The 26,473-nt window shown below is 43.4% G+C and overlaps 1 protein-coding gene across 1 annotated transcript in view; it reads right to left on the reverse strand.

Moving 5' to 3' along the window:
- Positions 1 to 26,473, reverse strand: part of WDR19 (WD repeat domain 19) — a 102,518-nt gene that overhangs the window by 62,139 nt on the left and 13,906 nt on the right. Inside the window, exons 4-14 of the mRNA XM_073608721.1 lie at positions 25,123 to 25,248; positions 23,068 to 23,183; positions 21,670 to 21,785; positions 19,859 to 19,939; positions 17,925 to 18,037; positions 16,562 to 16,735; positions 13,420 to 13,490; positions 12,621 to 12,793; positions 8,888 to 9,002; positions 7,063 to 7,169; positions 4,464 to 4,586 (exon numbers count right to left, since the gene is read on the reverse strand). Coding sequence (XP_073464822.1) covers positions 4,464 to 4,586; positions 7,063 to 7,169; positions 8,888 to 9,002; positions 12,621 to 12,793; positions 13,420 to 13,490; positions 16,562 to 16,735; positions 17,925 to 18,037; positions 19,859 to 19,939; positions 21,670 to 21,785; positions 23,068 to 23,183; positions 25,123 to 25,248 — 1,315 coding nt within the window. The remainder of the gene's footprint in view (positions 1 to 4,463; positions 4,587 to 7,062; positions 7,170 to 8,887; positions 9,003 to 12,620; positions 12,794 to 13,419; positions 13,491 to 16,561; positions 16,736 to 17,924; positions 18,038 to 19,858; positions 19,940 to 21,669; positions 21,786 to 23,067; positions 23,184 to 25,122; positions 25,249 to 26,473) is intronic.

Genomic DNA, 26,473 nt, shown 5'->3' on the forward strand with positions numbered 1-26,473 from the left:
CCCTTTTCAGCAGAGACATGGGGTAATAAGGTGGGGGAAGATACAGGTAGTGTAAGGTGGGCAGAAAAATTAAGGATAGCTACAGGATATAAGGAAATGGATAGTTCTCAAGAAGAGCTCCCGAGTTACGCTCCTCACACCATGCTGGTCCAGGCCACACCCCATATGTCAGGTGTTTACAGCAAACCGATCACTAAAAAATGAGTTCTGCCCAAAATTACACAAGATTCCTCCTATAAGGTTTACAAACCACAGAGGCTTCTTCTGTGCAACTGAATGATCCTGGCTTCAGTTGTCATGAAAAGGCATAATCTACAGTCAGGTCCATAAATATTGGGACATTGACACAATTCTAATCCTTTTGGCTCTATACACCACAATGGATTTGAAATTAAACGAACAAGATGTGCTTTAACTGCAGACTTTCAGCTTTAATTTGAGGGTATTTACATCCAAATCAGGTGAACGGTGTAGGAATTACAACAGTTTGTATATGTGCCTCCCACTTTTTAAGGGACCAAAAGTAATGGGACAATTGGCTGTTCAGCTGTGCTTTTTTGTTACAAAATTTTGCAAATAAATAATCTTTCTTCATAAATGTAAGTCAAAATGTATTCTGCTACATTTCCCTGGTGAAAATAACCCAAATCACTGTATATTATTTAGTCTGTAGGAAAGTTATAGAGTCCACAAACTATGGTATATACAGTGCCTTGAATAAGTATTCATACCCCTTTAAATTTTCCACATTTTGTCATGTTACAACCAAAAAACATAAATGTATTTTATTGGGATTTTATGTGATAGACCAACACAGTGGCACATAATTGTGCTGTGAAAGGAAAATGATAAAAGGTTTTCAAAATTATTTACAAATAAATATCTGAAAAGTGTGCCGTGCATTTGTATTCATCCCCCTTTACTATGATACCTAAATATAGTATAAAATATATTGGAACCAATTGCCTTTAGAAGTCACCTAATTAGTAAATAGAGTCCACCTGTGTGTAATTTAATCTCTGTATAAATACAGCTGTTCTGAGAAGCCCTCAGAGGTTTGTTAGAGAACCTTAGTAAACAAACAGCATCATGAAGGCCAATGAACACACCAGACAGGTCAGGAATAAAGTTGTGGAAAAGTTTAAAGCAGGGTTAGGGTATAAAAAAAATCCCAAGCTTTGAACATCTCACGGAGCACTGTTTAATCCATCACCTGAAAATGGAAAGAGTATGGCACAGCTGCAAACCTACCAAGACATGGCCGTCCACCTAAACTGGAGGGCAAGGAGAGCATTATTCAGAGAAGCAGCCAAGAGGCCCATGGTAACTCTGGAGGAGCTGCAGAGATCCACAGCTCAGGTGGGAGAATCTGTCCACAGGACAACTATTAGTCATGCACTCCACAAATCTGGCCTTTATAGAAGAGTGGCAAGAAGAAAGCCATTGTTGAAAGAAGTCCTGTTTGCAGTTTGCGAGATGCCATGTGAAGGACACAGCAAACATGCGGAAAGAAGGTATTCTGGTCAGATGAGACCAAAATTGAACTTTTTGGCCTAAAAGCAAAACGCTATGTGTGCAAAACTAACATTGCACAATACGCTGAACACACCTTCCCCACTGTGAAACATGGTAGTGGCAGCATCATGTTGTGGGGATGCTTTTCTTCAACAGGGACAGGGAAGCTGGTCAGAGTTGATGGGAAAATGGATGGAGCCAAATACAGGGCAATCTTAGAAGAAAACCTGAGTCTGCAAAAGTCTTCAAAAGACTTGACTGGGGCGGAGGTTTACCTTCCAGAAGGAAAAAGACCCTAAACATACAGCCAGAGCTACAATGGAATGGTTTAGATCAAAACAAATTTATGTGTTAGAATGGCCCAGTCAAAGTCCAGACCTAAATCTAATTGAGAATCTGTGGCAAGACTTGAAAATTGCTGTTCACAGACGCTCCCCATCTAATCTGCCAGAGCTTGAGCTATTTTGCAAAGAAGAATGGGCAAAAATTTCACTCCGTAGATGTGCAAATCTGGTAGAGGCATCCCCAAAAAGACCTGCAGCTGTAATTGCAGCGAAAGGTGATTCTACAAAGTATTGACCGGGGGGGGGGGGGGGGGGGGACTGAATACAAATGCACGCCACACTTTTCGTATATAGTTATTTGTAAAAAAAATTGAAAACCATTTATCCTTTTCCTTTCACTTCACAATTAAGTGCCACTTTGTGTTTGTCTGTCACATAAAATCCCAGTAATATACATTTACGATTTTGGTTGTAACGTGACAAAATGTGGAAAATGTCAAGGGGTATGAATACTTTTTCAAGGCACTGTATATCTGAAAATCGATCAATCCTGATTTAAAGACATCTCATTTCTTGAGGTCTGAAAACAGACAGTACAAATATCCCTAAAAGACCCCTTTTTGGAAAGTAGACAGTCCAAGGTATTTAGTAAGAGGCATGTTGCGTTCTTGACATTTTAATCGTTTGTCACAATTTTTTGGAAAGTGAAATTAAAAAAAAAAAGTTTTTTTCACAATTTTTTTTTTTACATACTGTTACCAGTGCAGTACAGAGTTATCATAAAACTGGTGTGGCAGTGATCAGGGACACTGACTGGTGACAGTATGTAAAAAAAATAAAAAATGTAATAATTTTTTTACAATACCATGTTACCATAGTAACACCGTACTACTCTGCGGAAGTGATCAGGATTGAATGAATTTCATTGGTATAAGCAACCATTTTTACTGAAACTGATTAATTCAGTGTCGTTTGTTGTGATTAGCTATGAATGGCCAAAAGCTATTCACATGGTACAGATGGGCTGTAATTGGCCCTGTCTGTACCATGTGATCACTGTGACCGATCACAGCTAGCAACACAATTGTATACAATGGATGACATGAAAGGAAGCCATCCATTGTTTACAACTGTCATGTGATCTGCTGTGATTGGTCACAGTGATCACATGACACTGGCAGCGGGCCAGTATAGTGATCAGTCATGACACAGCCGGTGACAGCCGATCTGCTATAGGCAGGGCGGAAAGGTGTTAACTGAACTAAAATTTACACAGACCCATATCTCTGTACTGCTCAATCTGAAGTGTAAATCAGAGGCAGAGTGTCTGACAGCAGACATATACTTCTATGTTTCTTTATAGCTAGCCCATAATGGTCTGGAAATCCTTTTTTACGTATTAGATGCCTACTTGTAAAACATAGTTGCAACCCTTGCCCACTTCATCGAAAACTATAAAACGCAGGGGCGGATCCAGGGAGGGGGGGGCAACGGGACAATTTCCCCCTCCGAGAATGTGGGTCAGTAAATGTGCTGGCACTGGCAGGCGTCTCTGTGGGTAAGAGAGCCGGCGGGCGGCTCCGCGGCTGAAAGACAGCGGTGGGGAGAGACAGCGGGTCTCGGGCGGCTCCGGTGGGGACTGGGGAGAGACAGCTGTGCGGCTCGGTGACAGGCAGCGTGAGCGGCTGCTGGCCAATCAGGGAGCCGGCGGGCGGAGGAGCAGAGAGATAACATCATCTCTCACCGCCCAGCGCCCGCCCTGCATCCCTGCAGTTCCGCCCTCACTGTGTGTGCAGTGTGCAGGCAGCCGCAGCAGCAGAGAGATTACATCATCTCTCTGCTGCTTGACTGGGACACAGCAAAAGATGATTATAGCAGGCAAGTAACAATCCGCAACGTGTGGCATGGCACGTGGCAAGTAACAATCCGCAACGTGTGGCATGGTACGTGGCAAGTAACAATCCGCAACGTGTGGCATGGGACGTGGCAAGTGACAATCTGCAACGTGTGGCATGGGACGTGGCAAGTGACAATCTGCATCTAGTGACAGGCAACATGGCAAGTGGCAATCCACAACGTGTGGCAGGTGACAGTGGCAAGTGACACGCTCGGGGCTCCCACTGATTCTGCATTATGGTGAGTTGAACTATTTCTTTTTTTTATAAGAATGTAATAATAGTAATAATGCGCTTCAATCATCCTCACACCATAACAACCATGGTGCTGTGATGATTGAAGCGCTAACACCAACCATTTCGCCATTAAATTTACCACAAAAAAAGTATTTTCTGCCAGTGCCCCTCCCGAGACTAGGCTCTGGATCCGCCCCTGATAAAACGCTTTGGCTAGAGCTAGAGTGATCAAAGTTTCTGTGGTGCCCATATCAACCAGATTACAACCTGTCATTTTTCTAGTGTGGTTTAAAAATGAGATATTGGCAGCTGTTTGGCTGGTCTAAGCCACACATACATTCATCTCCTCCAGTGTGTGAGGATCTCACTACCTTTCTATTTTATATGTATACTTGTTGGGACTTGGATTGCTACTCCCATCATTTGTTTCCACACAACTAAAACTTACTTTTAGTAATCATTAACTTCTTTGTTAGAACCATTTCAGCAAAAACAAATACGAATTGCATTGAATAAAGTTAAAGAAAATTACATTTGTTCCGTAAATAAGGAAATCTCCAGTCAACGAATGGCACAGTATTCGATACTTCTCATCAGCAGATGGGAACAGACGAGTCTCCCGCTCCTCCTGAGCTTCTAGGGATTCACCTTCAATCTGGGGAGATTTACAAATGACCATTTTTGAATTATATATTTTGCATTTCCTTTGCATATTTTGCAAGGAGGAAACACAATTAGTTTGCAAACTTCACTTTGTATCCCAGTGTACATGCCTAAGTAGATATCATAGATTCTGGTTTGTCAGGCATATCTAGCAATGCACATATCAGTAAAATAGAACAGCTCACGTGTTTTCAAACTGACCAATCTTTCAGGTGTGCACAATCCTTCCTACTTATAAGAGAAGTATGGGTTTTTTTTTTTTTTTTTTAGATTTATACTTACCTAGGTGGATGCAGCATCGGTCTGATGCTGCATCTGTCCCCCGGCGCCTCTGCACTGACAACCAAGCGATCGAACACCGCCAATCGCTCAGTTTTCACAGCTCCATGAGCAGAGAGTTGTAGACTGTCAGTCACAGCTCTCTGCTCATCTCCCTCTGCGCTCATTGGAGCATGGAGCTGTGGAGGGGCGGAGAGCGGCCGTCTCAGGCTCTCTGAGAGGCTGAGACAGATGTCAGTCCAGGCACCTGATGGAGCAAGACTCCCTGGACTGATCTTGGTGACGTCAGCAGAGAGGGACTTCAGCCCGCTCTCTGCTGAAAACGAGTCACCGGAGTGCAAAACGAACTGCACTCCTGTGATCCATAGGAGAAGCTCAGCCAAACGAGCTTTGGCTGGACTTCTTCTTTAAAGATCTCAATCAGAAATTCTCCAAAATCAAAAAAGAATAGCTAACATCCAAATTTTGCATATTGGTTCACAGCCAAATACTGGTAGTAATATGCAGTTACAACAAACAGTATTCTGTTTTAACTTTGGAGATAATAGGATAATTTTCTAATTATACTGTATACTAAGTGCTGTTTAACTTTTTTGATATGCAACATCACAATATTTCATATGCGGATTCCCCACTGCTTTGTAGTCACAGTGGGGTTAATTTACTAAAAGTGGAGAGTGCAAAATCAGGTGAAATTCTGCATAGAAACCAATCAGCTTCCAGTTTTCTTTGTCAAAGCTTAAAGCGTTTGTTATCCCAATCCCAACACTTCGTATTCCTGATATGTGCCTGCTGTACCATGTACTTGTATTAGAAAGTATCCTGTTCTCTTTGTAATACATCCTTTGTGTGAAATCACTGGTGTTCCTGCCAGTCCCTCTGCTGCCCTATCAAAAACTGACCACACAAAGCAGGAGAGCACACTGTGGCCAGTTCTCTAGCTATGCTGGGAACTCAGCCTGCTCTCCTCCAATGATTAGACTTGTCCTGACACCCTCCCCCCCTCCCACAGTACAGCCATTCACTAAGAAGCTCAGTGTGCTGCTGCTTCCCCTCCCATCAGCTCTTATGCAGCTGAGAACAGAGGGAATGTGATAACTTAAAAAAAAGGGAAAAAAGGTATTTATAATTTTTTTTATATCTACACAAAAATGTTTTGCCTTTCATTTCTATTTTAAACTTAATGAGTTGTTTTACAAGGTGATCGTTTAGAATCACTTTAATTAAACACGCTGAAGTAAAAAGCGGATTGCCTACCATGCACAGCTGTACCAGATTTTGCCCTCTCCAGTTTTAGTAAATCATCCCACAATGACAATCTCAAAGTTCCAGCTGAGAAGTGTGTGTAACAGGGGTGAGGCCAGGCAGTGAGCCTAATCTTGTACTTGTGCAACAAGTTACAAGGAAAACTGGAATTTTTCTAGAATTTAGCCAATCCCAGAGAAGCAGCTCACATCAGTCTGTGAAAAGAAGCACTGCATGCAGGGAAGTTTTTTATGTCAAGCTCTGCCCATTAATACCAAAATTTGGGAAAGTGGTAGTTACAAATCAATAAAAATATTTTAAACAATTAAAGGAGTTGTAAACCCTTAGGGTTTTTCACCTTAATGCATTAAGGTAAAAAACCTTCTGTGCTGAAGCTCCTCCCCAGAGCCCCCCTTTTTCTTTCCTGAACCCAATAGTTCCAGCGTCGAGGACAAGCAGAGCAGCTCCGGCCACTGTCTCGGGTCCTCGTTGGATAGACTGATAGCAGCGGGAGCCATTGGCTCCCGCTGCTGTCAATCAAATCCAGTGACACGGGGGGCGGGGCCAAGTCCTGCTGTCTGTGTCAATGGATGCAGAAGCAGGACTCGGGAGCGAGCCCGCACGAGTGCCCCCATGGAATGAGGCTCTCCGTGGGGGCACTTGATGAGGAAGAGCCCGGAGCGCCGCAGGGGGACCCCAGAAAAGGAGGATCAGGGGCGCTCTGTGCAAAACCCTTGCACAAAGCAGGTAAGTATAACATGTTTGTTATTTAAAAAAAAAAAAAAACCTTCACAATCTCTTTAAAGTTTTGGCTTGAAATAAAATTAGGTATCCATCTACTGGTTTTGGGTTATACTCTGATTGAAAGTACTAAAAATGTATTTTATAAGCTGCATTTTAGTTTCCTTCTATCTAGTCAGGAGATAATTAGATGGTATTCTCACCATATGAAGTTGCACTTTGCCCTCAAACAAAGCAGCAGCATAATCAGAATTTAGGCTCATGCTTGCAACAGTCCCCAGGTATTCCATGTCCTTCAGCTTCTCTACACCTGCACAGGAAAAATAGGAGTAAATACATTAAGATGCACAGTGTATTAAAAATACATTTCGAGAATTTAAATAATACATCATAAAGGCTAATTGCTAATAAAAGGATTACCCTGTATTAGGGACAGGGATATTAATACTCCATGTTGCATTTTTGCTTTTAAAAAAATGAACATGAGGAATTTATAACTGAAGGGGGGCTATCTGTAAAAAATAAAGAAACATGGGTAACCAAGGAGTGAGCATCATGTTTCTGAGGAGATTGGCACACAAGGCGTTATTGTTAAGCGGTCCTACATGTAGACCTGTAAATACTATATACAGGGACTATCTTATCTTTGAAAAGTTTGCTTATTCTTTACAGCCAATTTTGTGATTCAGCTACCATAGTCCAGCAGCATAGAAAGGTTCTCTACCTCTACTGCAGGGGTCTTCAAGCTATGGTCCTCCAGTTGTTCAGGAACTACTATTGCCATCATGCCTAGTCATGTCTGTGAATGTCAGAATTTTACAATGCCTCATGCGATGTGTAGTTCCACAACAGCTGGAGGGCCGTAGTTTGGAGATCCCTGCTCTACTGCAACAGCAGCAAACCTTAGTTAAGATCGATCCCCCCACTGCCACTCAAACTAATCTGCTGATTAGATAAAGAGGGAGCAGCAGTACACTGATGTGGTTGGTCATTCATCTGCTTTCTCCTCCTCCAGCATGTTCACTATAGGCTTACCACAGCAGAGGCTGGCTTGTAGCGCTGCCCCTCCATATCTAATGTGGCGTACACACGGTCGGACTTTTCAGCTACAAAAGTCCGACAGCCCGTCCAACAAACTTTCGACAGACCTTTGGCGGACTTGTGGCGGACTTTCTAACGAACGGACTTGCCTACATATGATCACACAAAAGTCCGACGTATTCGTACGTGATGATGTACACCGGACTAAAATAAGGAAGTTGATAGCCAGTAGCCAATAGCTGCCCTAGCGTCGGTTTTTGTCCGTCGGACTAGCATACAGACAAGCTGATTTCTGGGTCCGGCGGAGTTACGACGTAAAGATTTGAAGCAAGTTCCAAATCTAAAGTCCGTCAGATTTGCGACTGGAAAAGTCCGCTGAAAGTCCGGGGAAGCCCACATACGATCGGATTGTCTGGTCCGTCGGCGTCCGTCGGACTTTTGTAGCCGAAAAGTCCGACCGTGTGTACGCCCCATAAGTCTAATTCCTTCAGTGTAGGGTATAAAAAGAGGCTGATGTATAGGCAATGCAGGTACTCGCATAGTAGGTGAGGTTGAAAAAAGACATAAGTCCATTAAGTTCAACCTATGTGTGCGATTATATGTCAGTATCACATTGTATATCCCTGTATGTTGTGGTCGTTCAGGTGCTTATCTAATAGTTTTTTAAACTATTGATGCTCCCCATTGAGACCACTGCCTAGTTCCATTTAAAAAAGTTTTTATTTTTAATTAAGACATAACTATATTACTATATCTGTACAATGTACTGTATGTGTAAACTATACTTCAAATTTTCTTGTATGAAGGAAAGATTATTATGTGATGCCTTTGTGATGTGTTAGGCTATATGTAACAAAAAAAAATATTGGAAATAACCCAAGCATGCACTCTGTACAGTTTATCACCCCATTAAACACTGAAATAATGGATGTGCAGTGGACAGTGACAGTCACATTATAAGACAATGTAATAGAGACAGACTAATACCATTCTCGGTCAGAGCATAGAACCAGGCCCGGTTGTTCATTCCTACAGCAACATGGTAAGGACCCACAGCAACAAAGTTAGGCTCCACCTCAACAGAAACTGTGATCGGCAGCTCCTAATCAACAATGAATTGAAATGTAAAAAAAAGTCAAACAGCATATGAGACTATAAACATTTATAATTTTACAAGTTTAGAAGTGTAGAGCCACATTAGCCCCATGCTTATGTTGTTGTATCAGTCAACAACGGAACAGCAAGCACTTGAATGTGAGAAGTGCTAACTGTTGTTTTTAAGTGGTCTTCTATTTGTTGCGACTGATACGCTGTTAGAAAATAGATCATTAATTTCATGACCTGCATATTGCATTGGAATTTCACCTTAGTCAGAGAGAAAAGGTGCAAGTGTCTGAGATGAACCAAAATAGTTACATTTTTATCAGACTTATTCTTTCTGAGAGATCTGGTATGGGCAACCTGTGGCTGACTATATAGCGGCAGACTAGGTAGCCTAACACTTCTCCTTTCTGTCATCCATGATGCTTGAAGACTCTCATATGGGTTTATGTCCAGGTGCTTAACTAGCCTGCCTGCAGTCCAGACAATAAAAGCACTTTAGAACCATACATATGCACCAATATGATCCCTTTAAATTTTAGTGGCTCAGTCTCCACCTAGGTCAGGTATTAATAATAAGGCTCTGTGCACACTGAAGCTCATAAAACGGACGTTTGGGAGTTTGGGCGTTTTTTTTAACAGCCCATAAACTCCCCTTTATGTTATCTTATGTGTCCATGGACACATGGATGTTTTTGGACGTTTATCAGCAGGGGAGTTCTTGGGCTGTTGTTTGAACACTCTAAAATCGCGTTCAAGAGCAGTCCTAAAAACGCCAGACGCCGGTAAAAGCTGTTAAACGCGGTTTAACACTGTAAACAGAGCGTTAAGCCTCATCAGGCGTTTCTCTGCCTCTATTCAAAAATCAATGGACACATGGATGTTTTTGGACGTTTATCAGCAGGGGAGTTTATGGGCTGTTTGAACACCCTAAAATCACGTTCAAGAGCAGTCCTAAAAACGCCAGACGCCGGTAAAAGCTGTTAAACGTGGTTTAACACTGTAGAGCGTTAAGCCTTGTCAGGCGTTTCTCTGCCTCTATTCAAAATCAATGGTTCCCTATTGGAGCCCATTGATTTGAATAGAAGTCGCACCAGAAGTCGGATCATGATGATCCGACTTCCGGTGCGACTTGTGTGCTAAGGATGTTGAAGGGGAACCCCCGCCAAAAAAAAAAAAAAAAAATTGGCGTGGGGCCCCCCCGGACGATACCAGACCCTTTGGTCTGGTATGGATTTTAAGGGGAACCCCCCCACAAAAAAATGGCGTGGGTTCCCCCCCAGAATCCATATCAGACCCTTATCTGAGCACGCAGCCCGGCAAATGAGGATGGGGGGGACGAGCTTGCCCAAGGGGGGGGCAAGGGGGGCCCTGCGCCTCCCCCACCCCAAAGTACCTTGTCCCCAAGTTGATGAGGACAAGAGCCTCTTTCCGACAACCCAGACGGGGGCTTATCGGAATCTGCTAGCCCCCTTTAACAAGGGGCCCCCACCCTGTGTGAGTGAGTATTCACCTAAAAAAAGTGTCAAAAATAAGCAAAGTATAAGCACTTCTCCCTCTGCAGGTCTTTCTCCCTCACCGGTTCTTCTCCTCTCTGCGCTGTCTTCTCCCTTATCTGCCGCTGTCTTCTTCCTCTGTTCTTCTTCAGATGTTGACTCAACGCAATCTCCCAATGTAATGCTGGGCCCGCCGTGTGCAATGACTTATATTGGCATGGGGCAGGGCCACCCGCCGACGTCATCCGGAGGCCCCGCCCCTTGTGACGCCATTGTCCCATCATGCCCCGGGCGGTGATGTCACCAAGGGGCGGGGCCTCCGTATTACGTCGATGGGTAGCCCCACCCATGCCAATATAAGTCACTGCACACGGTGGACCCAGCATTACACCGGGAGATCACATTGAGTCAACATCGGAAGAAGAACAGAGGGAAAATACAGCGGCAAAGACCCAGCAAAAGAGAAGACACGGCAAAAGAGAGAGAAGAACCGGCGGAAGAGGGAAAGACAGCACAGAGAGGAGAAGGACCGACAGAGGGAGAAGACATCGCCGGAGGAGGGAGAAGAGCAGAAGAGCCGGAAAGCGGAGAAGAAATCGGAAGAGATGCCGGAGCTGCCTTAATAAAATACTTTGAAAACCTGTGTACTGTGTTTATTTTTGACACTTTTTCTTTAGGTGAATGAGTAGGGTACAATGTACCCTATACTAATTCACATAGGGTGGGGGCCGGGATCTATATGCCCCCGACCAGACCCTGACAACCACCGGCCAGGGTTGTCGGGAAGAGGCCCTTGTCCTCATCAACATGGGGACAAGGTGCTTTGGGGTGGGTGGGCGCAGGGCACCCCCTGCCCCAAAGCACCCACCCACCCCATCTTGAGGGCATGTGGCCTAGTATGGTCCAGGAGGGGGGTGCTCGCTCGACCCCCCTATCCTCACCTGTCGGGCTGCATGCTCGGATAAGGGTCTGGTCTGGATTTTGAAGGGACCACATGTCCCATTTTTTTGGCGTGGGTGGGTTCCCCTTGAAATCTATACCAGACCAAAGGGTTTGGTATCGTCTGGGGGGGACCCCATGCCAATTTTTTTTTCCATTTTGGTGGGGGTTCCCCTTTAACATCCTCAGCACACAAGTCGCACCGCAAGTCGGATCATCATGATTTGACTTCTGGTACGACTTCTATTCAAATCAACGGGCTCCCATAGGGAACCATTGATTTTGAATAGAGGCAGAGAAACGCCGCTAAAAGATAGCGCAGTTAAACGCGCATTGATGCCAATGCAAAATGCTGATAAAATCGCATTTTTAAAGCAGCTTTTTCCTGCCGGCAATCAGACGTCCAGAGCGATTTTTTGAGCGTCCTGTGTGCATGGAGCCTTAAAAAAACAACTTTTGTATGCCCATTATTGGTCCATGCATTGACATCTCAAGACCTTCAGAAATATATACTAATCCAAAATGTCTGTTGTATTAAAGTGGTTGTAAACCTCACACATGAAATATGAACAAAGCATATCCCTCTATATTGTGTACCTATCTCTATCCAGAGCACTAAGTGTCATTTCTGTCCACTGCTTTGTTTCTCTGCTATCAGCATGAATCACTTCTGACAAGTTTTCCTGACACCAAGAGAAAAAAGGTGACAGAGGAGGGACCTCCACCAGACTGACAGTCTCAGCTTTGTTCCTGTGAGCCGTGTGTGTGTGTTGGGGGGGGGGGGGGGGGTTCCATTTCCTCTAATCAGCTATCCAAGCTCCCCTCACTAAACAGTGTGTGAATTCATCTATCTGCCCCCTTTTTTTTGACAGCTCAGACAAGCTTTAGAAATTGAACACTTTGAACAGATGCAGAGAAGAGCCGAATGCAGATAAACAGGTACAACTCATGTAGGATAATTTGTTTCATCTCTGTGTATTACCTGAAGCCAGTCACTTCACTGGGTTTATGTAAGGGTTTACAACCACTTTGTGGTGTTTTCAGTGGCAGTTTAGTAAAGATACATTTAGAATAAAAAGTAAATCATGACCCAGTGATCACTACACAAGTGAAAATGAAAAAAAAAAAATGAAAGCCGAACTTGGCGCAATGTAAGAAATTAAAATTAAAACACTTTTTCTTACCCCTTCTACCAGATTGCACACAGTGACCTCCAGCAGGGATGTGAGATAGGCAATCTTGGTGCCACTCGTATCTCCCAAGATAGGAAGTTTGGTTAAGAAGACACTGAGTGACCCTCGCTGAGTGGATATCGCCAACAATTGTCCATCATCTGTCCAGGAAAGTCTATCTAAACCTTTAGCAAAAAAAAAAAATAGATGTTATCCTGTTGATATATTTTTTTTACTATATATTTTTATATCTCTTAATTGCTCAACTCCATACAATATTTTTTTGTTCTGGGTAGTGTGGTAAAGGGATAGTTTTCTTCTATTAATATGGGAATCACCAGCAGTACAAATTTGTTTCTAATGATTCCCCAGTCTACCTAAATTAAATGTAAAGATTGTTTTAACATACTTTTTCCCTTTGGGTAGTCTTAACTAGCTCTATACTCCTCCCCCAGATTCATCACTCTGTAAAAGCAGAAGCAGAAGAAAAAGAAGGATGCACCTTGTACTAAATATTTATATGTAAAATAATGACTGTAAAAAGGATATAAATCAGTTTTAGCTAAAACAGACCCAAATATGTTGCGGTTTCCTTTAAAAAATAACTGTATTGCTGTCTGTGTCCCTTCTGATAATATTATGCTGACTTCCTGTTCTGGTCTAAGAATCTTAGGGGAAATCTTCCAAATGGGAGTACAGACACATGACAGAAGATCTAACCCTTTCCCACCCTATCAAAAATTGTAAAAGTAAAAAATGTTTTTGTGCTTATGAACAAAGTAAAAAACCTTTATGTTAGCTGGTTGGTTACCTTTAGTTTCATCATCCAGCGTGATGATCGCATACATTTCTTTTAGCTCACTCAAGTCATGGATTTTAATACTAAAACAGAATAGAAATGTTACAGTGAGGAGAAAAAAAAAGAAAAAAAGAAATAGCAACAGACAAAAATAATGTGAAGTACTAAATAAACCTGAGTTAGCATTTTGTCAAATGATTGTACACAGTTTAATGGATTTTTTTGTTGATGTAGGACTTTTTTTGATGTAGGATTAATACCCAGAATTTAAGTAGTCACCAAATGATGCCAGGACATAATCATTATTGTGCAACATGGCAAACTCTGGGGCATGGAAGTAAACGGCATATAAGAGCATTATATGCCAGAGCTCTGGGCTGGCACTATGGCAACTCAGGCATCTGTAAAAGTAGATAAACTGTGACAGAGTATCATTTAGTGGGACAGGTGCATCCTAGCTACTACCTCCTGTGTAATGCCTGGTGAGCCTCAAGAGCACAGCATTCAGCCTGAGAAGTCTCTGCAAACCTCCATGTAATCCATGCAAAAAAGGGAGAAGGCTGCTGTAATGGAAATTGGCTACAAAATAGTTTTATTATTGCATGTGAACAACAGTCAAAAAATTCAACGCATTTTGGCCATCGGGCCTTAATCAAGGCTATGATTAAGGCCTGATGGCCGAAACACGTTGGATTTTTTGTTGTTCACATGCAAAAATAAAAAAAAAGATGTTTTAGCCGAAAATTAAAAAACTTTATTTACCCCGAAAAAGGGCTAAAACAACCTGCAAGGCACCACTACAGCGGTGCTTTGCCGGCAGTTTGGCAGCAGTGCCCATTCATTTCAATGGGCAGGAGCGGGTTAGGAGCGGTGTATACACCGCTCCTAAGATGCTGCTTGCAGGAGTTTTTTTAATGTTCTGCCAGCTCATCGCCTCAGTGTGAAAGCCCTCCGGCTTTCACACTGAGACTGCAGGGGAGCCGTTTTTCGGGCTCTTTACAGGAGCTATTTTTAGCGCCTGAAAAATGCCTCAGTGTGAAAGGGGTCTCTATCCTGACACATCCCCTGCAGCAGCTAGCGGGTGAGGGGGGAAACCAGCAGTGCTGTGGCGGATGAGGGAGCCAGGGGAGTACACAGGGGCCTGGGGGCAGCAGGAGCTGGATAGGAGGGGCGGTGGGGGCAGCATGTTGAGAAAATGATCACCTTCACTCTTCAGCGGCTGCAGGAAGAAAATGGAGGGTATTGGTTGCTTCATATGCCACCCCCACTTCCTCTCCTCTATACGCTGCAATTGCAACCCTTGTACATACACCCCTCTCCTTTCCATCCTGGAACAAATCCTCTGCACTCCCCTAATCCTCTGCAGCACAAATTCTTAACCCCCCAAATCCCCCTTCCCAGCACAACACCCCTCCAGCGCGGCACAAATCTCCCCTTCCTCCTCATTGTTTCAGAGTGGGCACCAAGGACACTTGCCCCACATCTTTTACAGGGTGCCAGGGGTCCCAGGCGCTGCAATTGCTCCCTCTGAGGCAGACGGCCTCTTTTTGATTGGGTGGGGTAAGAGGATATGTGCTGGGGGGGCGCTTTGGGAGGGTACAGGACTTACAAGGTGTGGTGTCAAATCCGACCCCCCCAGCACCCTGTCCTCCCCTAAAGCACCCCCCAGCACATGCCCCCGATGACGTCAGTTGTGACAAAACATGTAGGGCGGAGCCTATGTACGTGGCGCCCTCACGCTTGTGTACACCATTATTAAATTTCCATGCATGGTTTACAGCATTTGGAGTTTTATATGCTCACTTTTGCCTTTTGAAATGTGAGTACTGTATTTCGTCTACACCGTATTACAGTATATAGATGTTTCTTTTATTGCATATACGAGGCACATCCTTGTCCTGCATTTATCTGAACCACCAAACAGCATCTGTTCCTGGAGGATTCATAGTGGCTTAATTGCTGAGGATTTATTCATTAAGCGTGTTTGACTCCGTTATACAGTTATTCTAGTAAGAATCCAATGGACTTTTTTTATTCACTTGATTTTATTGGGACTTTATTATTGTTTTTTATTTCACAAAAAAGTTTTTACAATCTTTGGATTCATTTATTAACGCTGCAACATTTTTTTGTATATTTATTGCACAGTATATCTAATGCTACGTACACACGAGCGGACTTTACGGCAGACTTTGCTTGGCGGACTTTTCGACGGACTTTCTGAATGAACGGACTTGCCTACACACAATCCACCAAAGTCCGACGAATTTGTATGTGATGACGTACGACCGGACTTAAATAAGGAAGTTCATAGCCAGTAGCCAATAGCTGCCCTAGCATGGCTTTTTGTCCGTCGAACTAGCATACAGACGAGCGGACTTTTCGACCGGACTTGAGTCCGTCGGATAGATTTGAAACATGTTTTAAATCTAAGTCCGTCCAACTTTTGAGAAAACAAAGTCCGTTGGAGCCCACACACGATCAAATTGTCCGACTAAATCCGGTACGCCGGACCAAGTCTGCCGTAAAGTCCGCTCGTGTGTACGCGGCATAACAGTTTTTTGCTAGCTGCTTGTTCATTATACTTTGAGGTTTTATTATTAATTTCACCTTTTTCAGCGTGATTTCCTCCCAATTTCCGTTCAGTTCTTTACTCCTCCTCCCCAGCTCCTCCTGTCTGTGTACAGGAGAAGAACATTGGAGCCGAGGAGGAGGAGCCGGCTTCAGTGAGGTCTGTGAGGTGTGCAGCCAGTCGGTGCGGAGACATGGCGGCTGCCACAAAGGGGGCGATCACCGCATGTCAAACACCAGGCAACCCACAAGAGATGTGGGGTACATGTCCTGAGTGCCCATGCTGGCGCACCCCATTGGGCAGAGAACTGGAGCTCAGTGCCGGAGCTTGCTCCCTATCATTGGATCCAGAAGTTAGCACAGAATGTCTAAACCGATTTTGCTGGGGGAGGGGCCCAGGGCCCCCACAGTGGTGGAACGCCAGGGTCCGGTCGCAACTGTGAATTCTGCAACCCTGGTAGTTTCGCTACTGAGTCCAGGGCTGATTTTAACAGTCTGCTTAGTCCTGGCTGAGTGTAAACATGGAATGATGCTGTTTCCAAAGTTTGGAAGAATGGTTGGTGTGGAAAAATCTTTCACTTACTTGTTGTCACCACAAGATGCAGCTTTGTTCAATGACTGTGAAATGGCGATACTGGTTAGATTATCTTTGTGGTTGCTTGCCTGGAACAGCTCTTGACCAATCTCACTCATGTGTGTGGAAATCACCACAAAGAAGCCAAGGGAGAAGCCAATCATTATGTAGCCATCACCATACCTGGCCAAATACAAGGAACAAACCTCAAATACAGCAAACACACACTTCTTCATTATTCCATAAAAACATATCCATAGTTCTCAGTTATGCAAACTTCTACCATAAATGCCTTACGTGATCTTGTTGTTGGAAAAATCAACAAGATACAAACTAAGTTAAAGCGGAGTGCCACCCAAAAGTGGATCTTTCGGTTTAAGGACTCCTAACCCCCTGATGTTTGGGAGGGGGGAGCAGGTACCTAGTTTTGACCGGTACCCAGCTCCCACTTCCGATAGTGGGGCCGCGGCGCCACAAGGGAAAGTTCTCGTCTCCCCCTCCTCCCTGTTACAGGTCCCAAAAGATTGCCTGGCCATTCAGGACGTGCATGCACAGTGCACACCCGGCTGTGAAGCCGCAAGCTGTCACAGCCAGGTGCCCACACTTGCAATGCCGGCGCCGCAGAGAGGGAGAGAAGCAAGGCTTTGGGCGGCTGCATCTCTGGATTGTGGGACAGGTGAGTGTGTGTTTATTTTTGTTTTACACTTTTTGTAGCTGCTGACTTTTAATAAACACAGAAACGGCTGGAACTCCTCCTTATGGGGTGCCCTATAGGTCCAGTCTATATTAACCCCTTAAGCTGACCATACACTGTAATACGTTTCTTGTTCAGCCCTGCGGGGCTGGATGAGATAAACTATGGCTTCCCCTTACATCCTAAACAGCATCCATAGAGGAAAATTTCCCCTTCTGGCTATTGTATTCTGACAGATGTTAAAATACCCAAACAGTGCCTGGATCTGATTGGATGCAAGTACTGTTTGGACAGGAATTTTCCTCCCAACTCCTTTGATTTTCAAATCGAAGGATGTCAGAAGGGAGCATGCTGACAGGACCACCCATGTTTTGATGACATTGGAGCTTATTTATAATAGGAGAGATGATATTGCTATACACTGGGGTTCGCAAGCTGTGGATTGCATTTTACAGCCCATTCAAAAATTGAAGATGGGATGTGTAGCCTGAATGACTCCATGGGGTTCTCTCTACCAAATGAGTGCAGAGAGTTGTTTGACAGATCTACTCCTGGCTCCCCCTTCCCCCTCACCGCTCATTCATTTTTATTGTGCTCTACCAGTTCCCAGCTCCTATGTTATGCTTGATCTGCAGTATTCCAGTGGAAAGCTGTAAACACATCTTGATATTATTTTACCATTTGTGGGCCACAATGGCCCCATAGCGCTGCTGAAAGGCCAGTTCTATAGGATTGTCTGGATCATTCAGATTGAACAGGAACAAGGTTTTCTTTCCAACAACAACGCTTACCTGAAAACAGGCAAAAAAGATGGCATTAGATAAATAGAAAGAAAGATAATAATCAATAAAAACTGTGTACAACTGTGAACATTCCAAATAATATAATTTCAAGATATGTGCGCAATGCAATTGTCACCTTACAAGATATAGCCAAAGGTTTGTAAACACCTAACCATCACATTTTTGGCCAAAAGTATGTGGACACACCATCAAGCTACTTAGTTTTGGTGTTTCAAGTGAAGGGTACTGCTAATGCTACAGCACATAGTACAATTACATTTTAGAAAATTGGGTGTTTCTAACTTTGTGGCAACAGTTTAGGGAAGACACTTCTCTATAACAGCCTGACTGTGTCCGTGTGCACATAGCTAGGTCAATATAGACATTGTATGGTAAGTTTGGTGTAGAAAAGCTAGAGTTGCCTACACAGAGCCCTAGCTTATGCTTGGTACACATGGACCAAATATTGGTTCAACAGAAACCAGCTGACACTCGGCCCGTGTACACAGCAGCCGGTCCGACTTCTGTAGAACATGCATCCCAGAAAAACAACTGCCGAATGGCTGCGAGTGCTGACCAGTGTGTTCTGGCCTGTCAGAACACAATAGCTCAGCGAGGAGATAGCTGTATTAAAATAGCATCATTAGTACAGCGACCTCCTTCTGAGCTCATGGTGTGTACCAGGCATTTAACCTCACCAATGAACTTGAACGCCGATTACAGAGGTTGCACAAAAAAACCTGGCTAGGTCTAACATCAGTACCAAACATCACAAATACTCTTATGGTACACTCGAAATCTCGCAGAAAGATGTTCAACAAGCTCATATAGGTATGATGGTCAGGTTCCACAAAGTTTTGCCCATATCGTTTATAATAATGTAGAAATGTGCCTTTGTATGATATAATATTCACAAAAAGATTCAAAAATAGGAGTGAAAAAAAATACTATTACCCAAATCAGGAAGTATACAAAATAGAATTGGATACATACAAATCACTAAGCTCCATCCGCAAAACACATGTCTGTTGTCCTTCTGATAATGCTTTATCCTCATTAAACACAATGAATATCCATTCGGTAGAGGTGGAATGCAAGCTTAAGAAGAAAAGCTTGAGCATCTGTTAAAAAATGGTCAGCAACTTCTGCAAAACCAGCTTCTAGTAACAGATGTCAGTAAAAATCTCTTTCTCTGCCCATCACACAGTACTGTGTGCAAGGTGCACATGAAAACCTATGAAGAGTTTATGTTCAGCAGATTGCACTAATTATCCTGAGTAGCAAAATTGCTGTCTAAAAAAATTCTGTAGCTACCCTTAGATTAGGTACTAGGATACAGTTATATAGTTACATAGTAGGTGAGGTTGAAAAAAGACACAAGTCCATCAAGTCCAACCTATTTGTGTGATTATATGTCAGTATTACACTGTATATCCCTGTATGTTGTGGTCGTTCAGGTGCTTATCTAATAGTTTCTTGAAACTATTGATGCCCCCCCGCTGAGACCACCGCCTGTGGAAGGGAATTCCACATCCTTGCCGCTCTTACAATAAAGAACCCTCTATGTAGTCTAAAGTTAAACCTATACTATACTGATACTTCTATTAGTCAACACAGAGCTTGTCATACAGGCTAATAGAAAGTGAGACCCTACTATAGTAATCTGTAATTGGATGTCAGCTACATCTCTAAATAGGTCCTATAAATAAAGAGAAATAGCAAACAAAAAAATATGTAGAAGTATGTCATTTATATGTCTAATTACAACAATATGTTTCACAAATAATGAAGATTTAATGAAAAAAGTAACACTATTGCTTTAAATCTTACTGTGCTCTCGCCTTGTGATGATCTTTCATCTGTCTTCATAACAGAGAACTGGATGTCGCTTGGCTCCATTCTCACTGAGGTCTGTAAACCAAGAATAACATTTATTGACCAGTTTTTTTTTTTACTATTGTTATTTTTTTGGTAACTCCTGTAAGAGGTCCTTAAAGCTTAAAGTCTAAAGCAACAGACTCACTTTAGTGCATCTCTACCACCAGCTTTTACTTACCCTCCCTTTGCCCCCCCCCCCCCCCCCCCCACAGCTGTCTTCAGCCACCAGAAGCACAGATAGATGACCCTGCAGAAGCTCCATGGCCAGACCTGAAGCTTACACAGGGTTAGATGTGACTGTTCTCCTAATTGCTGACTCTCGCGAGCCACCTCCCATGCATTACTACTGGCCCACCATTACAATAAGCATCGTCGATAGCCAGCAACCAATCAGATTTAAGCTGTTAATTCCAACGTGCACTGGAAATGGTAGTCAAAACCAGATTTGTTGTTATGGGAAACACAAACCCTTTGGGCTGCATTATTAAAATTGGAGTAAAGAACATGAGAACAAATGTGAGGAAGAGAATATGAGTAGAGCAACCGGCTCCTGTGATAATCGTGCTTGGCACTCCCATGCCTCATTACTGGTACACCATTATGATGAGGGCCTTTTAACCAATACTAAGGTGGGGGAGGCAGAAGGGGGAGCAAAATAACAGACTATGGGAAATGAACTTTATTTGCATGTTAGAGTGCCCTGGGTTTCTGCACTGTGGGAAAACTCTGTAAAAAATAAAAAAGATGTGAAGGCACATGGTACAATGCAAAAGTCATCTTTAACTTAAACGTGCCCACAAGTTTACATTATTTAGCAAGGGACAATACATTTCCTCATCAGAAAATAAAATATCTGACTAGAATCTGTCAGCAATATCTATAAGAAAAAATCAGGATCAGGTTTCTAACTTACGTCCTACAGTGGTAAATGGTGGCTGAAATCTGATTTGTTGTTATAGGCACATTTGGGGTAAATGAAAGGCAGATCCATTAATTAATTTCAGCTCCTAATGATTTTCCACTACATCTATTAATAGGGGGTTCTAAACTTGTGCACCCCCTAATTTAAATATGACCCACCCCTTCCTGTCAAAGCCACACCCCTTGCTGTTTAAGACCCACCCTGAAATTTTTGGGTGGGGACACTAGTTCTGTGGGCCTGGGTCGGGGCAATGAATTCCCTTAATTTGCATAGCTTTCATCTCACTTCCTGTTAGGCTATGGGGCAGGAAGTGAAGAGAAATCTCTGCAATGGGACAGGGATGGTAAAAAATAAACTGACGGGGCTATAAACCTCCCTTATTCTATCCAAAATGAAAACAAAAAAGTGTTGCCTATAGTTCTACTTTAAGCAGAAATTTCTGATAGTTTTATGGAGAAGACTAAGAAGATATAACCATGTCAAGGGTGCAGTAGAAAACATATAGCACAGTGAGGAAGGTTTGTGATCCAGGATGATAGGACAGTCAAAATTAGAAGCGGCGCACCCCCCCAAACCCCCCCACGGTTACGAAATGCCGGCTGTCCCCATACCGGAAGCAGTGCAGCCGCTTTATGGGGGCGCTAGACTAATTTGCCCCTCAGCCCAGTCTGCCCCATAAGATTGGCGCAAGCCGGCGGAGACTCTTTCCGTGCTGCCCCCCTGCAAAGTGCTGCCCTAGGCCTTCGCCTTGTCGGCCTAGGTCAGGATACAGCGATGGGTTCTACACATGTACTATAGGTAAGCTGAATGAGTAGAATATGACTGGCAAACTGTGACATACCTGTCTGATTGTGTCTCCTTCCTGATTGCTGATAGTGATCATTTTATCTTCCCCACCCAGTGCAAGTAAATTCTGAGAGCTCCAGCACCCACAGGTGATGCGTTTAGTGTGTTTACCTGCAGAAAGTCAAGTCAGCAATTCAGGTTACCAGTAAGAACTGAAAGACATTTTAGCCCCACATCATCTGTCCCTTTATAATAAGAAAACTATAATGCTTATGTCCAATATCATCAATATACCATCATGAAAACCATTATGATCTTGTAGTAATCATTTCTGTACTTTTTACCCATATCTATTTCCAGTTATTGTGTGAATAATTAACCCAACCTCGCCTTCCAATCATGCAATATGAGGTTTGGGTGAGGATCACTCAATTAGGTCTACCCTAAAGCTGGGTAAGATCTGAATATCAGCTGGTTCAGCAGGAAAGGCCTGACATTCGGCCACTAGGGTTGATTTACTAAAACTGGAGAATGCAAAATCTGGTGCAGCTCTGCATAGAAACCGATCAGCTTCCAGGTTTTTTGCCAAAGCTTATTTGGACCAGCTGAAGTTAGAAGCTGATGCTCCCATGCACAGCTACATCAGATTTTGCACTCTACAGTTTTAGTAAATCAACCCCAATGTGTACAGCTGCCTGTCCGACAGAAGACGGTCTGTTGAACGGTCTTACTGGAAAAACCAGCATCCATTCAACCAGCGGCCGATCAGCGCTAGCAGCCAATGGCTGCCAGTGCACATCGGTGTGTTCTGGTGGTGGTGGGGGGAGTTCCCGAGTTCCCTTGTCAGAACACAATAGCACAGCGGGGGAGACAGCTGCACTAACATTGCTAAGTTAGTATAGCGACCTCTCACTTTTTTTTCATTCAGCCTAGACTTTATGTATGTACCTAGCCTAACTCTAGGGGGTGACAGCAAACATGTTTGCAAGTACCCATAGATAATACTGTTGTTGATTGTTCCTGCAAAAATGTCAGCAACAATAAAAAAAATTTGTCTATCCTCTAAAAGTATTTTTAGTAAAATGTAGTAAAAAGTTAAAAAGGTAAAAAGGCATAAAATGCCTGCCACAATATAGAAACAAAGAAGAGTGATGTCAGAAAAAAGATTACAGTACAGATCTATGTTTGTCCCAAGCATGTTTGAATCCACTTACTGTTAACTGACTCACTACCTCTGCTTAAGTCTGTTCCATCATCTACTCTTTCAGTAAAAAGTTTGAAGTCATGTCCCCATGTTCCTGATCTTGACTTCATACTGAAACTACTGCCCTCCTGAACCCTATTCAAATCCATTATTACGTATGTACAGGTTTTAATCATATCTTCTTTTTTCTATAAAGAGACTAAGGCATAATATGTCTATCATAAAGTCACAGGTATTTTGCAATCTTACCGAGCACAGGTACCTTCCGAGACGTCTGCAGGTTATAAATCAGTAGATTCCCTTTGGAGGTCCCGACAGCTAGCAATGAGCCTGCCTTGGACCACAGAAGGTAAGCCATCTGATCTCTAAAGTAAGAGAAACAATATTGATATATGACTGTTTATGAAGGAAAACTAGAACGTGTTTAGGTCAATTTTATATTAAGGCTCTATTCACACTAGCGCAACTCCAAAGTCGCATTTACACTCTTTAGCTCAAAGTCGCATCAAAGTAGTGAAGGCACCTTTTCAAAGTCGCTGTAGCTTTAAGTTGCACTGATTTGAACAGGTGCCATTGAAAAGAATGGGCTGTGACTTGTCATGTGACTTTGATGTCCAAAGTTGCATGACAAGTCGCACAAGCATGAATAGAGTTTAAAGCGGAGTTCCGTCAATTTTTTTTTTTTAAAGTCAGCAGCTACGAATACTGCAGCTGCTGACTTTTAAAATATGGACACTTACCTGTCCAGGGCGCCCACGATGTCGGCACCCGAAGCCAATCTGTCCCTCGGGAGGAGGCGCCGCCATCTTCGGTAAGGGAATCAGGAAGTGAAGCCTTGCGGCTTCACAGCCTGGTTCCCTACTGCACATGCGCGAGTCACGCAGCACGATCCCACTGGTCCCTGCTGTCTTGTGAGACCTGTGTGTCTCCCAGAAGACAGCGGGGGGGCGCCGGACATCGTGTAGATATCCGCGGACACTGCGGCTATCTTTGCCCGGAAGTGGGAGCAAATACCTGGGTTAGACAGGTATCTGCTCCCCCCTCCCCCCTGAAAGGTGCCAAATGTGAGGGGGGGGGGGGGGAAATTCCAAAAAGCGGAAGTTCCATTTTTGGGTGAAACTGCGCTTTAATTGTCTTTTTTTAAACAGTTTTTATTATATAAACACATGCATGCAAAATATTTATTTTACAAATACTTATTTAAAGTGTATCTAAACCAACGCGTTTTGTTTTGTTTAAATAGAGTAGGGAATGGTTAGAACCGATGTTCGGTTGTGTGACTTTTTTTGGGGAGGTTCACTCTCTCAGTGCTAGCGGGAATAAAAGTGAGGGGAAATTAAAAAGTTATTACCAGAACAAGACTAGAGGGGAAATTTTCCTATGGGACACTTGTTCCAGTGACAGTTGTCTAAGGCTGGGTTCACACTATTGCCAATTGGATACGGGATTCCCCACATCAATATCGCATGTCAGGAGATCGTGACCAGTTCTCTATGGTGTCCCTCCGCTCTTTGCATAGCTTTCAATTGTGCCCATGAAATGGTATCTCCTGTTGAAAAAACCCACCTACGATGTGCGCATGCCCTTTGGTGACATCCCTCAAGCCGATAGGCAAATCAGCTGTATTGCCCCTCCATTCTGTGCATGTGCGGGCACTTTTCGATGGGGGGCACAAATCAATAGAACACCAGTTCACACATCTCCGGAGCGGCTGCAGAGCGAATTGCACAGTAGTCCTGTGCGCCTTCTAGTCCAAATTCAGCCCAAAATTGGGACCAAAATCGGACCTGAAATGTTGAACAGGGACGCACCGGACCCCTGCTGTGAACCTCTCCGTATGGCAGTGTGAACCCAGCCTGAGAGACAGTTGGAGAGATGACCTGTCACTTTCTGTTGACTCTATAGGACAGGAAGTGAAGGGAGTTCTCCCCAATAGAACACAGATGGCAAAAAATCCAACAGAGGTTTTAATTATTCCATACTATATTCAAGGTATTAAAAATGTTTTGGCTTCATATAAAATTTAATGAGCAAAGGATTCCCAAACCACTATAGATGACCATTTTTATTTCTTTTTTACCTCGAACCATAATGATTAAAAATATGTGTATAAAGCCTTTGTAATTCCCCTTAAAGCTTTAAAATGGCATTATGGTCACACTAGGAAAATTTCTCCTATATGGTTTAGCTCATTCTGCTGCATGCGGTAGCCATTTTGATAAAGGATTTTTAAATAATTGTACACATATACACAAATTACACACAAAAGCAAGAAATCAAAGATCTAAAGTAAATCTAACTTACCTCATGCCACTGTCTAACTGGCTGGTTTTACGTGTATTAGGATCCCACATGTATATGGAACTAGACTTATCAGCAACAACAGCCAAGGCATTTCCATCTTTGTCCCAGTCCATGGACACACATGAGCTAAGTAAAGATGAAATTCAGATTTTCAGACTTAATACAAAACAGAATGACATGACATACAGTATTGTGAAAAAGCTTTAGGCAGGTGTGAATAAATGCTGTAAATTAGGAAATCTTTCAAAAATATATATTGTAATTGTTTATTTTTATCAATTTATGAAATGCAAAGTGAGAAAACAGAAGAAAAATCTAAATCAAATCAACATCTGGTGTGACTACACTTTGGCTTCAAACCAGTATCAATTCTTACACTTGCACACTTCGTACACTTGCACAAAGTCAGGAATTTTGTAGTATTGGGGTCAAGTGTATGATTAACCAATTCTACCAATCAGGTGCTGATGATCATTCATTTCATATGTAGGTTGAAACACAGTCATTAACAGAAACAGATGCATAGAAGGCTTAAAACTGGGTGAAGGACTGCTACTAAGGTGAGGATGTATAAGACAGTTCCATGTCACAGGTCACACACCATAGCAAGACTGAGCAGAGCAACAAAACACAAAAGTAGTTATACTGCATCAGCAAGGTCTCTCCCAGGCAAAGATTTCAAAGCAGACTGGAGTTTCAAGATGTGATGTTTAAGCTCTTTTGAACAAGAACAAAGAAATGGGCAATGTGGAGGACCGTAGATGCCGTGGTCAGCCAAGGAAACAAAATGTAGTAGATGAAAGACACATCATGCTTACCATCAGCACGGAACTACACCTATCTACTGTCCAGAGAATTCTGGCCAGAAGTGGTCTTCATGCAAGAATTGTGGCCAAAAAGCCATACCTTCATTGTGGAAACAAGGCTAAATGACTCAGCTATGCATGAAAACATAGGAACTGAGGTGCGAAAAAAAGGCAATTGTGCTTTAACCGCCTCGCGCCTGCCGGCCGTCGAATCACAGCCAGGCGCCGCAGCTCTCGTTCTGGGTGGGCATCATATAACGTCCTCCCAGAACAACCGCTCTCGCTCGCCCCTGGGGGTGCGCATCGGAGGCTCTTTACCATGTGATCAGCCGTGTCCAATCACGACTGATCACGATGTAAACAGGAAGAGCCGTTGATCGGCTTTTCCTCACTCGCGTCTGACAGACGCGAGTAGAGAGCTGATCGGCTGCTCTCCTGAAAAGGGGGGTCTGTGCTGATTGTTCATCAGCACAGCCCCCCCTCGGATGCCCGCCCAGGACCACCAGGAATTGGCACTAGCCTTGACCACCAGGTATGCCTTCCTA

Source organism: Aquarana catesbeiana, linkage group LG01 (genome assembly GCF_042186555.1).
Source record: "Aquarana catesbeiana isolate 2022-GZ linkage group LG01, ASM4218655v1, whole genome shotgun sequence".
Taxonomy (NCBI): Eukaryota; Metazoa; Chordata; class Amphibia; order Anura; family Ranidae; genus Aquarana; species Aquarana catesbeiana.